We start from the raw sequence: 14,495 nt of genomic DNA, 5'->3' as shown, positions 1-14,495 counted from the left end.
ATTGTAAAAATAAGTTCGTAAAAATGAAGGTTTCAAGTTTTTACCAGGTCCTTATATTTTGTCTTGACTTTGACGGCCCCTGTGAACAAACATGTTAGTGTTTCCGAGCACCAGAGTCCCTTTAGAAAACGCTGCTGCTGCCGGGAGCTGAACTCTCCTCCTCCCTCCAGAGCTCACACTGCAGGACGAAGGCCGCAGTGAAATCGGATCTGGGTCTGTCGTCGGTGGACTGGTCTCTGCTGAAGGCCCCATTGGAGTCTGAGTTGAAGGTGTGTCTGGTGAACCTGCATGATTTCATCTGATTTTCCCCGGAATCCGACCCAGTGGCACCGATGAGGAGCATATAGAAACAGACAATCTTCTCTCTGATAGTCTTGTTTTCCTAAATAGCCTGATTCGCAACATCATTTAAATAACATGTATTGGTGGTTGGGTCAGTGGCCTATAAGCTAGTTATGACAGGCCTTAGTGCACGCTAGTTACTAGTTACTAGTTACTAGTAAACCCCCACCCCATGTTCGTTCTCTACAGAAATGACTGTAAGAGCATCTTACAGTCAGCATATTTGAAGAGGTGATGGTTACCATCACCTCTTCAAATATGCTGACCACACTGCCCTCCTGCCTCTCCTGTCAGGGTCTGAAACATGGTCAAGACCAATGAGATGGTTATTGATTAAAGCAGGAAGCCTCTGAGGACAGTCCCAGTGGTCATACACAGCAAGGAGGTGGATACTGTGGACCAGTATAAATATCTCTCTTAGATAATACCTTGAAGTTTGGGCCACTTACAGAAGTTATCATTTCGAAAGCACACCAACGTCAGATCGTTCGCAGGAAAACTGAATTAATTCAGTGTCCAAAAGTCAGGGCAAAGGACCATGACATCACGTCCTCCAACCCCAGTTCCAGATGCTCCCTTTTGGGCGGAGCCTGTGTCTACAGCGCATCATTCATTCCAGAAGCCATCCGCCTGGTAAACAAGGAGCTGGAATGTAATGCTGTGAAAAAAAACATCAAATACTTGTTGTGTAAAATGTGCCTGTCTGCCATGGGGAACTATGTCCTTATTTTTATTTTTATTTCATATTTGTTTTTTGAAAAACCATTGCACCATCAGCCCAACATAGTCCTAACAAGCTTATTTGTCTGTCTGTTTCCTGTCTGTCTGTTTCCTGTCTGTTTTAACTTGTTTTTATTTGCCCAAAAACTATACGCCTTCATAGATTAATAATGTTTGATTGAATTGATTTTAATAAAAAAATAGAGACTTTACATTGGACATCAACATACATATTTCCGAGCAATCACCATTGCATATTTGTATGACAAAAATTTCAAAGATAATGAGACTGTTCATTTAATTTAATACTTACAATTTAGTTATAGATTTGTACTGACTATTTTACAGTGCAGCTATTTGATTTAATTATTTGAAAAGTGTTTCAAACTGTCAATAAAATGTAGTAAATAGTGAAGTGCATTACAATACTTATATTTGTGTAATAAATATATTAATGACAATTGGTATTTGTATATATATGGTATAATATATATATGTATAAAAAAAAAATATATATATATATGCACGTTATAAGTGATCCATTTTACCATCTGAACCATGTAGTATTTCAGTAAGTTTGTTGCAACCTTATTTGATGTGTTTATAGTCTGTGTTGGTTCCTGTCCTGGTGAGACAATACATATTTAACAATTATTTATTTATTTTACATTCTGTTCTTTATTTAGTTTTAGTTTTGTTTGTTGATCTTCAGCAGGTCATGATGTTCCCTGCAGGTCTCATTCAGCCGTTTCCCTGAAAGCTGCAGGGTGGTGATTTCTCCTCCAGGGGGCTCTGTCTGGTTGTCTGCTCTGGTTCCATGTCAGGGTAGCTGCTAGTAGTAGTAGTGGTAATGTGGTGGTAAGAGCTGGGTGCTGGAGTCACTGGTTTACAGTGCACATGCTGAGCCTCTAGGTGTCACCCATTATCTAGTTGTTAAGGCAACAGAGGAGGGAGGCGCATCCACCAAATCCAACCCCATCCATGAAACTCTCTCCGCTCAGCAGCTATTTCCACAGCAGATTTCTCCCATCAGCTGCCACACATCCCAGTTTGATCCTTTTGTTTTGCGAACTCAAGTGGCTCTGAGATTGCTGACAGAATGCAGGGCCTCTGTGTGTTTTTCCTGGGCTGAGGCAACAATCCCGAATCAAGTCATTTAGTGTTTGTTAAAATGCCCAAAAGCTTCCTCTTACGAGTGAGTCACATGAATGCAAACACTGACAAGAAGCTAAAATGTGCTGATGTGAAGATTAGGACTGGTGGTGGGTTTAGTGAAGGGTAACAGTGTTTTCATAGACTTAACAATTGTTTTAGCTTCATGAGTACATGGAGGACAAACAATGGACGGATGATTGTCAATCAACCAGAGTTGGGCTTTAGCTAATAACTATTTTCAGTTATCTGTCTGTTATTGGCTCAGTTGCATTAAAGTGATTAATTGTTAAGCCTATAAAATGTCAAAAAAAATAAAATCCTAGAGCCCAGTGTGGCATCCTCATGTCTTTTTTTGTCTGACCAACAAACAAAATTGAATTAATGTTTCACATTTTGCTAATATTTTCATTTGAATAACAATTAACTCATTATCTAAATTGTCGTTGATTACTTTTCAATTGATGGAATAATCAGGTAATTGCCTGAATGTTTCAGTACTGCACAAGGAAGTTAACGAATGCTTCCCCTATACCCAACATTGCATTGAAATATTGACTTGATATGTCTTTTTGCAACTATTATCTTAAAAGCTTTTACATGGATTTTGACCTGGTATGTTGTATTATTTGACTCTTACTTCAATGAGATTAGTACTATTAGTTCTACAACACAAACCAGTATCACCCCGGGGTCCTTTCAGCTCTGGAGCTTTTACTTATCTTTACAAAGGAAATGGAACAACTACAACTCTTACCAATAATGTGTCGGATTTCACAGTGAAATGAGTTACTAAGGCTATTGTATTGGGAGAGTTGAGGGATCGAAGAGAAAGCAAACAGGACTACCTACAGGATATCATATAGTAGCGTCACATGATCAAATAGAGACTTGACATTGGACATAGATAACATAAATCTTACCCATCATTTTCTATAGTTTATTTAAAATAAGCATATTATTGTGTTATAGATTGCCAAAAAACAAAAAGAAATCCGTGATGCTGGTGGGTTTGCCTTTTTAAAGGGTTATATATACAAAATGGCACCCTCAGTGAATCATTATTGGGTTCTTCTTTGAACGCAGGCGCTAGTATGTGGTGTCAATCTGAATCAGTTGCAATGGCCCATTCTCTGCTGACACAGTGGAACACAGAAGACTTACTCTCTCCATGGACACGTTGTTGCAGCCTGTGGTTTTCCGATAAAGATGTTGTTACATATTGTGAGTTTGATGCCTGACGAAGACCTAAAAGTTCCATATTGAGCTGACACTTTAGGAATTCTAACCTTCATTTACTTGAGGACCCACTTCAACTCCTCTCAGAGTGAAGTTTTGTTCATGTGAGATCACATGCCGAATGATAAACCTATATAGTATTAATTCTTGGTTATAGAATACATAAAATACCACACCAAAAATTAAATATAAACAGCAAAAATCTGGATATTGTTTGTGTTATTTTTATTGTTTACGATCCCCCTTCCCCACAATAATCCACAAAGACACATGTCCATTATTCATTAATATAGTCCTGTATACATCATAGCGACAAATAAAAAAAAATCACAATACAAAAGACAATTTAAATATTTAGTATGTCAATGACATGTCAAAGTCTTGATTCAAGGTTTTCGTACTCAACATGCATTCAAAATATAAAAATAGAACTTTATGTTTAGTTTATATACATTTTTTTTTTATAAATATAAGCATACAAATGTATTTTTAAAATACAAAGATAAATACAGTCACATAGTGTACATTGTGTACCAAACCAGCAATTACAAACAATTTTTTTGGATATTTAGCATTCACAAAACACAATTATTACATTAGAAATGCAACTTTAACGACAATTGCAGGTCTTGTTTTTGTGGTCCCTCACTTTCATTCTGAAGTAAAGAAAGCAGTAAATGGGTGGTAAATAAATAAGGAGGAATAGAAACAGGAAGTCTAGCTCTGCCGGACATCCTGTAAGAGTTTGTTGATCTCAGCCACCAGCTCGCTGGCGTCCACCAGCTCATGTCGGCTGTCGCTGCGTTTGCCCTGAAGGTGGCCGAGCACGGAGTCAAAATCGTCCTCCTCGTAGTTCTCTGGGATCTCCTCCATGGCCGGCAGCCACTTGGAGGAAGGCCCGGGGAGCGCCACCGGCACCGGGGCCGGGGAAGGCTGCACGAGAGTGGGGCTGACCAGCGCCGTGAGAAGCGGGCTGCTGTGGGGTTTGGCGGTGTGGCCGCTGTTCTGGGGGCTGCTCTTGGGCGCCTGCGAGCCCTTGTGGCCGCTGCTCTGGGAGCTGAGCTTGGTGCTTGGTTTCAGGGTGTGGTAGCTGCCGCCCTGGTGGTGGCCAGATGGGCCAATGCTGCTGCCCGGGTTCTGGAAGTGGGTGTTGGCGGCCCAGGCTGCCACGCCCTGCTGGTGGACGGAGGGGTTAGGCTTGCCAGGGAGATGGCCTCTTCTGCGATCTAAAGATCCAGTCATGGGTACGCCCACCCCACTGAGACTAGTCCCCTTCTGGTTCTCGTTGACCTGGACGTACGAGTCCAGACCCTGGGGTAGCAACCGCTGGAACACACTGCTCATCTCTGACAGCAGCGACGTGGTCCCACACAAGTCCTCATCTCTGGCCTCGCCCCCACCGCACCCTCCCTCTTCCTCTTCTCCACCATCTTCACCACTCAGGTCCTTGCCGAAGGTGGAGAAACTTTGGTTTCGGGCGGGGCCGGTGTCAGTGCAGGGCTGCGGGGTCTTTTCCTGGGAGAGGTCAGTTGCTTGGCGGGCTTCTTCGCCAGGGATGTAGAGGTTGCTGCGGTAGTCAGAGGACGAAGACGGGGAGGCCAGGGGGGGCATCCAGCACTGATCTGAGTGACCTAGGACACGACACTCCTCTGTGCAGAGCCTCATAGCTAGAAAGATAGACAGAAATATCTGTAAGTAATCAGCAGTACTGAGCTGTAATACAGCACACACACTCATATCTGAGAAGCTAGAACCTGAGGATGTTGGTCATTTCCTATTCAGTAAACAACTAAAACGGTTGACTGCCGAACTGTTTCAGCTGTATTAAAACTAATTGGGACATTAGGCTGTACTGAGGTGGGTTCAGGAATGTATCTGCATGATATGTGCCATGCAGGTGTATGTATGTATGTATGTATGTATGTATGTATGTATGTATGTATGTATGTATGTATGTATGTATGTATGTATGTATGTATGTATGTATGTATGTATGTAGGTAGGTAGGTAGGTAGGTATGTAGGTAGGTAGGTGTAGGTAGGTAGGTATAGGTAGGTATGTATGTATGTATGTATGTATGTAGGTAGGTAGGTAGGTATGGTAGGTAGGTATGTATGTATGTATGTATGTATGTATGTATGTATGTATGTATGTATGTATGTATGTATGTATGTATGTATGTGACGACTTGTTAAATAGAACTGCAAGTAGGAGTTGGTCAAAAAATCACTAAAAGGGGAGAACCAATGGATTAGATTTCCAGTGAAACCAGTTAATCTCCATATTTTAAGTTTTCAGACAAACCAGAGTATAAAGTTCTACTTTATGGGCTGAGGAAATTCTCTCACAGCTGAGGCAACAAAAACCTTTAAAAACCCCATCACTGATCTTAAAAACGCTTTGTCTTAAAAAGTTTTTAGAACATACAGCATTCAGTTATCTTGTATATTGTGTATAATATGGAATAGTGGTTATACTAGATGGAGGCTGATCTGGCAGATTATACTCAGAAATCTCGTTCTTTTATGTGTATGTACATTTCATTCATGTTTGAACAAAACAACCATGATTTAGATAACAGAATCAGAGAGATGCAAAAATGATTCTTCTCCCATCCAGCTAATATTTGCCGCCTCCCCTCAGGTGATTTTTTTTGCTGCGCTGTCTCTGGAAACATTGTAGAAACCTGCTCTAATTAGTCTGGAAGGCTCTCTGCAGGAGCACTACCTTCCAATGTATTTACCGCAGAGAGACAATTCAGAGAGGCCGATCAATGCCGATTACCCATTCAAAATAACCCCTCCTCTAAAAGCTCTGCATTTTTCCCTTTCAAGTCGCTCTTTTCAATCTTCAAGTAGAAAATCTCTGAAGAATAAATTAGACAAATCAAATATGCCAACTTAAAGCCTTCATTAAAGGAGTGCAGCGCTTTTCAGTCGTGCTATTGAGGGACTTCATTATCCCCTCATTAACATGAAAGGAACATTTATAATACATCTTAGAGCAGATGAAAAGTGCATTTGGGTGCACTGGAAGCAGTGCAGATTGGGTGCATTGCTGATGAAAGGGTAAAAATGAAAGATTTAACCCAACTGATTTATGTGTAAAAATGAAAAAAGAAAATGTCAGGCAAACATTAACTGAAAGCTTGCCTATCTGACTGACTGTGAAGTCAATTCAGCTGGCTCCCTAATTGATTTACTTGCCAATAAATTATCAGACCAGTTGTATTCAGAACTATAGGCCTAATGGCTTTGTTTACTTCACAGCGTTCTTTTTAGCAAAGAACACAAATTCGACTTTTGTCCCCAATAAATAGCAACGGGAGGGTGCTGTTTGCTACTGAGCAGGTGGAAACCCAGTGAGTGTTGGCAGTGAGATCAAGAGGAGTCTGAGAGTCTGAGGACTACAATATGGAGACACATTTTAAGGCACATTTCAACTAATTGCTATTGTAGTTCCGTAAAGTCGGAGTAGTCTTGGTAGACCAATGAAGGAAAAAAAAGTATGGTAAAACAAATGCTGAGTTTTTGTTCCTAGCAGAGGTCAAGTTCCACGAGCACCAGATCCTACACTTCCCATAATGCAACTCGATAACGTCTTGTATTAGATACTCCTTGCTTGGTAAATGATCACATCTTCCAAACCTTATGCACTCAATTGGTGTCACAGGTTGTAATTAATACCTCTGTCTCCAAAGCTGATTGATATCTACAGGCTGAGTAGTCGGCCTGCTCCTCATAAGCAGTGAACACACTTTGACCCATACAATTGGTGGAGGGCCCATTTTACCTCTTTGTGAGGACAATAAGAAGTGGCCTTCATGAACACACGGCTGTCCTGTATGTATGTGACAGGGCTGTTTACTCCTCATTCATTATGCAAATATAATGGGGTCAGATCTCGACGGTGAGGGTTTCTTCATCAATGTGATCATCAGAGCTCTGACTCCTGTACATCAGTGTCTGTGGATGAGTGGCCCACTTCTAACTGCAACACTGATGAATGACCTCAGAACAAGCATTTTTTTTTTATCTTAAAATATCGTGTGACGCTATTTTGTCTTTAAATACTTATAATAAATATAGTATGGTACTGTACCTCTGTGCAATTTTGGGAAAATAAGCTAAATCCCTTTATTTAAGTGAGTGAGACTAGAAGATGTATATCCATATCTTGCATATGTTTTGTGTTAGTATGGAGTCTGAGTGCTTAGCCTAGCTTAGCATTCAGACTGGAAGCAGGAGGAAACAGATAGTCTGGGTCCGTCTAAAGTGATTAAAGTTTACTCGAACCTGTAAAGTTCCCTAAATAACATGTTATATCTTGTTTGTTTGATCAGTTTGCAGTATCTCTAAATGGCACGGATGAAAGTCAGTGAATACAGGTTTCAGTTTTGGTCTCTGTAGAGGTTTGATGCTACCATAGCTGACCATCTCAATATGCTGACGGCAAGACTCCAGGAAATTACTTTACCCAGCTGTGTGAGTGAAAAAATATTTCCAGCAGGCCTCTTCCACAGATTGTTATTCCATTGTTTGTGTATGAATTAAAAATGAGGTAAAATAGCTTATGTTTTAGGACAGAGTAGCAGTTTCCCCATCCTTCCAGTCTTTATGCTAAGCTGGGCTAACCACATCCTGACTCCAGATCTGTACTGAGCACACAAACAGGAGTGGTATTGATCTTCTCATCTCTCTCTCTCTCTCAGAAATAAGTAAATAAACCAGAATAGGGAGTAGACTAGTTTGTGCTTTTGATCCTGCTGCTTAAGAGAGTGTCATGTCTTCTTAAGCACATGGGAATGAGTTGTTCAATGTTTCAAGCCTGAAACAAAGAGTTTCTACCCTTGTGTGGGGAGGGCTACCATATCCAGCCATAATGACAGGGCAGCAACTGAAATCATCCATGCTGCAGTGGACACGGGGGCGGGAGGCGGGGGGAACATACAGAAGGAGAAAGGTGAGCTTCGAGATGTAATTATGCTCTTCAGGGCTTAATCACGGCTCTGACTCGGCTCCGACTCCATAGCAACTATTCGTCACATGGCAATTAAATGGCCCCTTTTCATCAGAGGAGCAAGAGGGCTTCGGTTTGGACGGCTGAAAGTGAAGGCGCCAATGTGGAGGAAAAAGACGAGTGACTAACGAGCAGAGCTATGAAGGGAGGGAGGGAGGAGGTGTTGGTGATGAGATTGTCTGCCCGTCTGGGGCGACTCTAATTGGGATGTAGCTCAATGTAGTGTCGGGTGACGGCTGTGTTGGAAGCTGGCTGGAAAAGAAGCGGGAGCTCTGGGAGGAGAGCGATGGCGTGATAAAAGAAGCTGTTCAACGTGAGCTGAGACGGGCTGAGAGGCAGAGGGATTTTGGAGAGTTTTTGCTCCAGGTGGGTAGAGTATTTCAAAGTAAGTACGGGTCAAACAATGTTCAACAAGTGTCCAAAGTTCTCCCTTGTTAACTCAACTGTGGGGAGGAAGGAAACGTCATGCAGTGTGACAGTAGGGAGACGAGATGGGCGGCTGTAAAGGAGGATCAGTTGAGCTATCTGGAGAGATAGCTCAACAACGTAATGACGGCGAGGTGGAACTCGTGGTTAAGTACAATCAGTGTCATTCACAAACCTCCAAGGTCAATGCACATGCAGCCACTTGTAATGCAGAACAAAAAAAGACATGCCTGGTGGCTGAAACAGTGCTTTGCTAACAGGCAGCTGATGAATAGAGCGAGGTATGGAGCTTGCTATGGGTTGATCGGGGGATTTTCAACCTGTTGCGCCTATCTATGGGTCACAAAACTGTAATGGCCCCAGCGTTGGACTTTTCACGTTGTCATGTTGATTTGTGAATGGCATCTTGGTGCATTCTGTTTTCAAGAGTATGGAGGGAGCGCCCCAAGTATATGTACGGAAACAAAAACTAGGCTCACATTTGTTGGCGTCTGTCCTAATACATTACTAATTTACCCATTGATTATGGTTTACAGACCCTGAAGTGAACACCTCCACGACATCCATAGTCCTCATTCTGTGTAAAGCATCTCCATCTTTAGCTTACGTAAGGCTTAAAAAGTCTGTGTTATATCTTGTGGGTATCTTCCAATGTCTTTTGTACAAGACCTCCTCTTTATATCCACTTGATTAATGTCCAGCCTCATATTGGCTTTGCCCGAACCTTTGAATGTCTTTTTGCACAGAATGAGAACTGGATTTTGTCCCGTCACTTATGTTGGGGTTGTGCAAGGAAATGATCCCTTCAGGGCTAGTTTGATATAAATCATGTTAGTATTGTATAAATATAGTCCAAAAATAAATCTAAACATACTCTTTAAAATGTATAATTAAAAAATATATCAAACACATTAACATGTCAGTCTAACAAATCTACCACAATATGTGCTAATCACATGACCTGTAGATGGGGTTGTACTCCAATGTTTTGTCATATTTAGATTGGGCCAGTATTCGTTAACCTATGTTAATTAACCATGTAGTGAAATGGATGGAATAAAGTATTACACCTAACATGTTAATTGTAAACATTTTAAAGCGGAACAATTAGTTGATTTGCTCAATTTGTCAATTGACAGAAAATGAATTGTCAAGAATTGCTGATTCCAGCTTCTGTAAAATCAACTGAAAGAAATTATGGGCATTTTTTGCTATTTTTTTAACATTTATAAAGTACTTTTCTATCATTTTTTAAGGTAACACGTTCATTTAAACTAAGTATTTGACCGCATTTTGGGCAGATTAAATCAATGATAAAAATAATTGGCCTCCAAAATCTGCCCAAATTTGAATTAATATTAATGAACTGATGCATTGTACAACCTGAAAAAAACTGAATTGAACTTTGGGGCCAGAACTAGATGCCAAAACAGAAGGGGAATGGTAGGGTATGAAGGGGGTTGTGGGGTGTGGTGGATGGGGGGCCAGGGGTGTACCTGCATGCGATCTGTGCTGGCCATCAGGGGCATATATCTCAGTAAAGCCCTCACCAAGGAGCCTGTCCATGGGTGACTCCCTTCCAGGCTCGTAGTCGCTGTCCCCTGCTTCACTGTCTCCACGACCGCTGTCCTTCAGACTGAACTTGTCCATCTCATTCAGGGCATATCTGCACATAGAGACAGGCAGAGAGATTTGATACATTTCTCATACAGGACTGGCTAGTCATTGACAATAATATCATCAAATAGCTAAGGGAATGCAATGCTACTGATGGATAACACAGTGCACAGGGAGGCAGAGAGCGCTCTGCAGAAGAGGTTTTACATAAAATTATGCAAATGTGAAGTTATTGAGCATACAGTTTGACACTAAACCAAAAGCTAGTGGATATGGATTAAAGGGACTAGGGGAAAGCACTCCTAGCAGACAGAATCATGTGGACATGATATTATAGAGGTGTACAATAGAGTTTGCCTTATTTTTGACTTTACAGCTGTCTGACAACAAAGGCTTTAAAAGCATAATGATGAATGGGTTTACCTGTAGCTCCTGGTGTATTTGTTGCCTCTGAAGTTTGGCCGTGGCTGGTACTGGCCCTGGTGGAGCATGGACAGAAGCTGTGAGACTTGCTACAATCCCAAGAGAAACATAAAAAAAGACAAAAAGAAAGAAAAAAGACAAAAATAAAAGGAAAAAATGAAGAGGGGAAATGAATGGAGTCAAACAAGACAAGCAAGGCCACGAGACAATGTTTGGGGGGGGCATTGTGGGGAAAGGGGACAGGGGATGGGGGTGGGGGTGGGATGGCATGACATAGTGACTTGCTCCTGAATGTGATGATCAACAAAAACATGACACAAAAAGCTGAAGGTAACAGAATAAGGTGCAATGACTTACCTCTACTGGGGGGGTGGCATGGGCCAGCTCAAGGGCGAAGTTCTCCTGCACATGATTGGAGGAGATGGTGACCAGGCTGTTGAGGGACTGGCGGCTGTGATGGCTCTGCCTGCTTCCCAGGGTGCCCCTCTCCGGTGTAGGGGAGGCTGAGGGGGAGCGCGCGTGGGCCCGCACAGGCAGAGTCCCATTGACGGTTGGGACCAGTGTGATATCTGCCTTGTGGATCTGCCTAGCGGGCTTCTTGGGGTGGTTCTGGTAGCTGTTCTCAGCCACACGGCAGTTGTAGTTGTGCCTGGGGTCTTTCTTTTCACGGCTGCAGCGGGCGGTGGCAAACATAACCATGACGATGAGCAGCAGAGCGCAAACGGCGCCCAGAGAGATGATGACGATGAGGGAGAGATCCAGTGGGGCCTGGCTGGAGCCAGTGGGATAGAGAGCGGGGAGGATGTCCATATTCTCCTGCAGGGAGAGTCTAAAGACGGCCCCTGTGGACAACCGAGTGGTCCCCCTGTCCTGCACTTCCACCCTGATCTCCATCACGTCCCGTGGAGCCTGCTCCAGGCTGCCGTTAGTTCTGAGTTCACATCGCCGGGGGTCCATCACGAACAGCCCATCCTCGTTGCCACCAACGATGGCACAGCTCACCTCGCCATTGGTGCCGGTGTCGCGGTCTGTGACTTTCAGCGCTGAGACCAGCTGACCAGGTGATGCATACTTCCACACTGGCAGCTCAGCGGTGTGATTCCGTAGGGAGGGGGAGTGGATGATGGGAGGGTTGTCATTTTCATCCAGGACAGTCAGAAGGACAGTGGTGTTGGTTGACAGCACAGGGTTTCCCCCGTCACGTGCCTGAATGGTGAAGGCGATCCGGCTGACGTCTTCGTGGTCAAAGCTGCGTAGGGCATATATGGCACCATTAGAAGGGTCAATGGTGACGTAGGTGGAGATGGGGCTCCCCTGAACCAGAGCATCCATGATGGTGTAGGTGACCTGGCCGTTGGTTCCCAGATCTGGATCCGAGGCCACCACGGTCATCAGGTAGGCTCCAGGAGAGTTGTTCTCCGATTTAAAGACCTCGTAGCGGCTCTTTTCAAAATACGGAGGATTGTCGTTTTCATCCAGCACCTGAACGGTGAAGTGTTTGATGGTGGAGAGGCTGGGGGAGCCCTTGTCTTCAGCTATGACTGTCAGACTGTACTCTGACCTCTTCTCCCTGTCCAGCGAGACATTGGTGAGGATCATGTAGTTCTTCTCGTGGGTCTTCTGGAGTCTGAAGTGTCCGTGTCCGTGCAGCCTGCACAACACCTCGCCATTGAGCCCAGCGTCACTGTCGTCGACACGTACCAGAGCTATGAAGGTGTCCACTGGGGCACCCTCAGAGATGTAGGCCACTTCCTCCTTGCCCGAAGTCATCAGGTTGATGTTTATCTCTGGTTTGTTATCATTTACATCCACTACTTTCACCACAATTTTGCACAGTCCAGGAATGGAATTTGGGCCCAAGTCCTGAGCCTGAACATCCAGCTCATAGGATGCAGTACTTTCATAGTCCACTTTTTTAATAAGAGTAATGTGGCCATTTTCTGGGTTTATCTTAAATGTTTCCAAAATCTTTGTCGGGACATGACTGCTGAAGGAGTAGACTATTTTCCCATTCGTGCCCTCGTCTGGATCCGTGGCGTTCAAATCAATAATCAGAGTCCCGAGGGGAGAGTTTTCCAGCAGATTGATAACATAAGCCTGCTCGTCAAAGGCTGGGCTGTTGTCGTTGGAATCCGAGATGCTGATCTTGACCAAAGTAGAGCCAGACTTTGGGGGAACTCCATTATCCGAGGCCGTGAGCTGCAGCTGGTAGCTGGACAGCACCTCCCGGTCCAGCTCTCTCATCACCAGCAGCTCCGCGTACTTGGCCCCGTCCGTCCTGGTCCTCACTTCGATCTTGAAGAAGTTGTTTGGGGTGATGGAGTAAGTGTGCAGGGAGTTCTCCCCGACGTCCGCGTCCACGGCCCCGTCCAGAGGGATGCGCGTCCCCACGGAGGCGCTCTCCGAGATCTCAATGGGCACGATGGCTCTGGAGAAGTGCGGGGAGTTGTCGTTGATGTCCAGGACCTCCACCTCCACGTGGAAGAGCTGCAGGAACTCCGTGGGCAGCGTGACCACGTCGAACTCGATGGAGCAGTTCAGGTTCTTCTCACACAGCTTCTCACGGTCGATCTTGGTGCCGATGCTGATCTCCCCGTCCTCCTCCCGGACGGACAGGAGCGGCGCACTGCCCCGCTGCATGGCCCGGAACCTGAAGCTCAGGGTGCTCGGTAGCTTGGATAACACCCCGGCCACGTCTTCTTTCAGCCGGGCAATCACTGTGCCCACTTTCTGCTCCTCGTAAACTTTGTATTTCAAAGTCTTGCCGGTGGCACCGCGCGTCATCGCAGCCAGGAGCAGGAGTGTGAGCAGAGAGGAGAACACAGCTCCTCTGGTTGGGGTCATTGTTGTCCTCATCTTCTGTGCTGAACAAACCCGTCCTCTCAGACGTCTGGCATGGTTAATCCTCCGCTGCTGCTCACAACACAGTGAATGCAATAAATAAACACAGCAATGCATATATAAGTTATCTGTCCTTCTTCTGTCTCTCTGCTTGCAGAGACCGACATGTGCCCGTCGCCTCCTGTGTGAGCGTCAGGGAGGGAGTGAGAGTGGATGGAAAGACGCAGCTTTCTCCCAGAGAGAGAGAGAGAGAGAGAGAGAGAGAGATGGGGGTGGAGAAGGAAGGAGTCTGTGCTCTCTGCTCCAGTCTCTCCGCCCTCCCCGCACCCAAACTGCGTCTCTTTTCCATAATACACCCCCTCCCTCCCTCTCTTCCTAAATCACCAGAAAGCCTCCCTCAGGCAGCACAGGAGGGACTATTGATGGTGGTACCCCCCCCCACAGGACACCCCAGTATCTAAAGTGTGCCACAACAATGGGCCAGAGGAGGACATATTCTGGGCTCAGCCACTTCCAACACCCGGCAGACTTACATTGTTCTGGCTGCAGTTCTCAACGTGTGCCAACTCGGCTCTTTTGTCCTGTGCGCGTAAAACTCCAAGTTGTGTCTCTGAGAGTGATAATGCCACCGGGAAGGAAACGTGGCCATCACTCAGAGGTTTTAAACCAAAAGTCTACAGAACAACATCCCCGTGTTATATGTGTTGATGGACTCC

At 44.5% G+C, this 14,495-nt stretch overlaps 1 protein-coding gene across 3 annotated transcripts; it reads right to left on the bottom strand.

The window, feature by feature from the left end:
• Positions 1-3,683: 3,683 nt before the first annotated feature.
• pcdh18b (protocadherin 18b) lies at positions 3,684-13,802 on the bottom strand. Of its 3 annotated transcripts, none has more exons than XM_054597509.1 (4): positions 11,296-13,802; positions 10,939-11,027; positions 10,395-10,564; positions 3,684-5,120 (listed from the first exon to the last, which is right to left on the bottom strand). In XM_054597509.1, exons 1-4 carry the CDS (start codon positions 13,792-13,794, stop codon positions 4,171-4,173), a joined length of 3,708 nt encoding a protein of 1,235 aa, XP_054453484.1. In that variant the 5' UTR covers positions 13,795-13,802; the 3' UTR covers positions 3,684-4,170. The 3 variants fall into 3 exon arrangements, with proteins under 3 accessions (XP_054453484.1, XP_054453486.1, XP_054453485.1); XM_054597511.1 differs by having other exon boundaries at positions 10,449-10,564; XM_054597510.1 differs by having other exon boundaries at positions 10,939-10,994.
• Between the last annotated feature and the right edge of the window lie 693 nt (positions 13,803-14,495).

This window comes from Anoplopoma fimbria, chromosome 4 (genome assembly GCF_027596085.1).
Source record: "Anoplopoma fimbria isolate UVic2021 breed Golden Eagle Sablefish chromosome 4, Afim_UVic_2022, whole genome shotgun sequence".
Lineage (NCBI taxonomy): Eukaryota > Metazoa > Chordata > Actinopteri > Perciformes > Anoplopomatidae > Anoplopoma > Anoplopoma fimbria.
The sequence above is the reverse complement of the archived record's forward strand: the minus strand, read 5'-3'. Positions and strand labels throughout refer to the sequence as shown.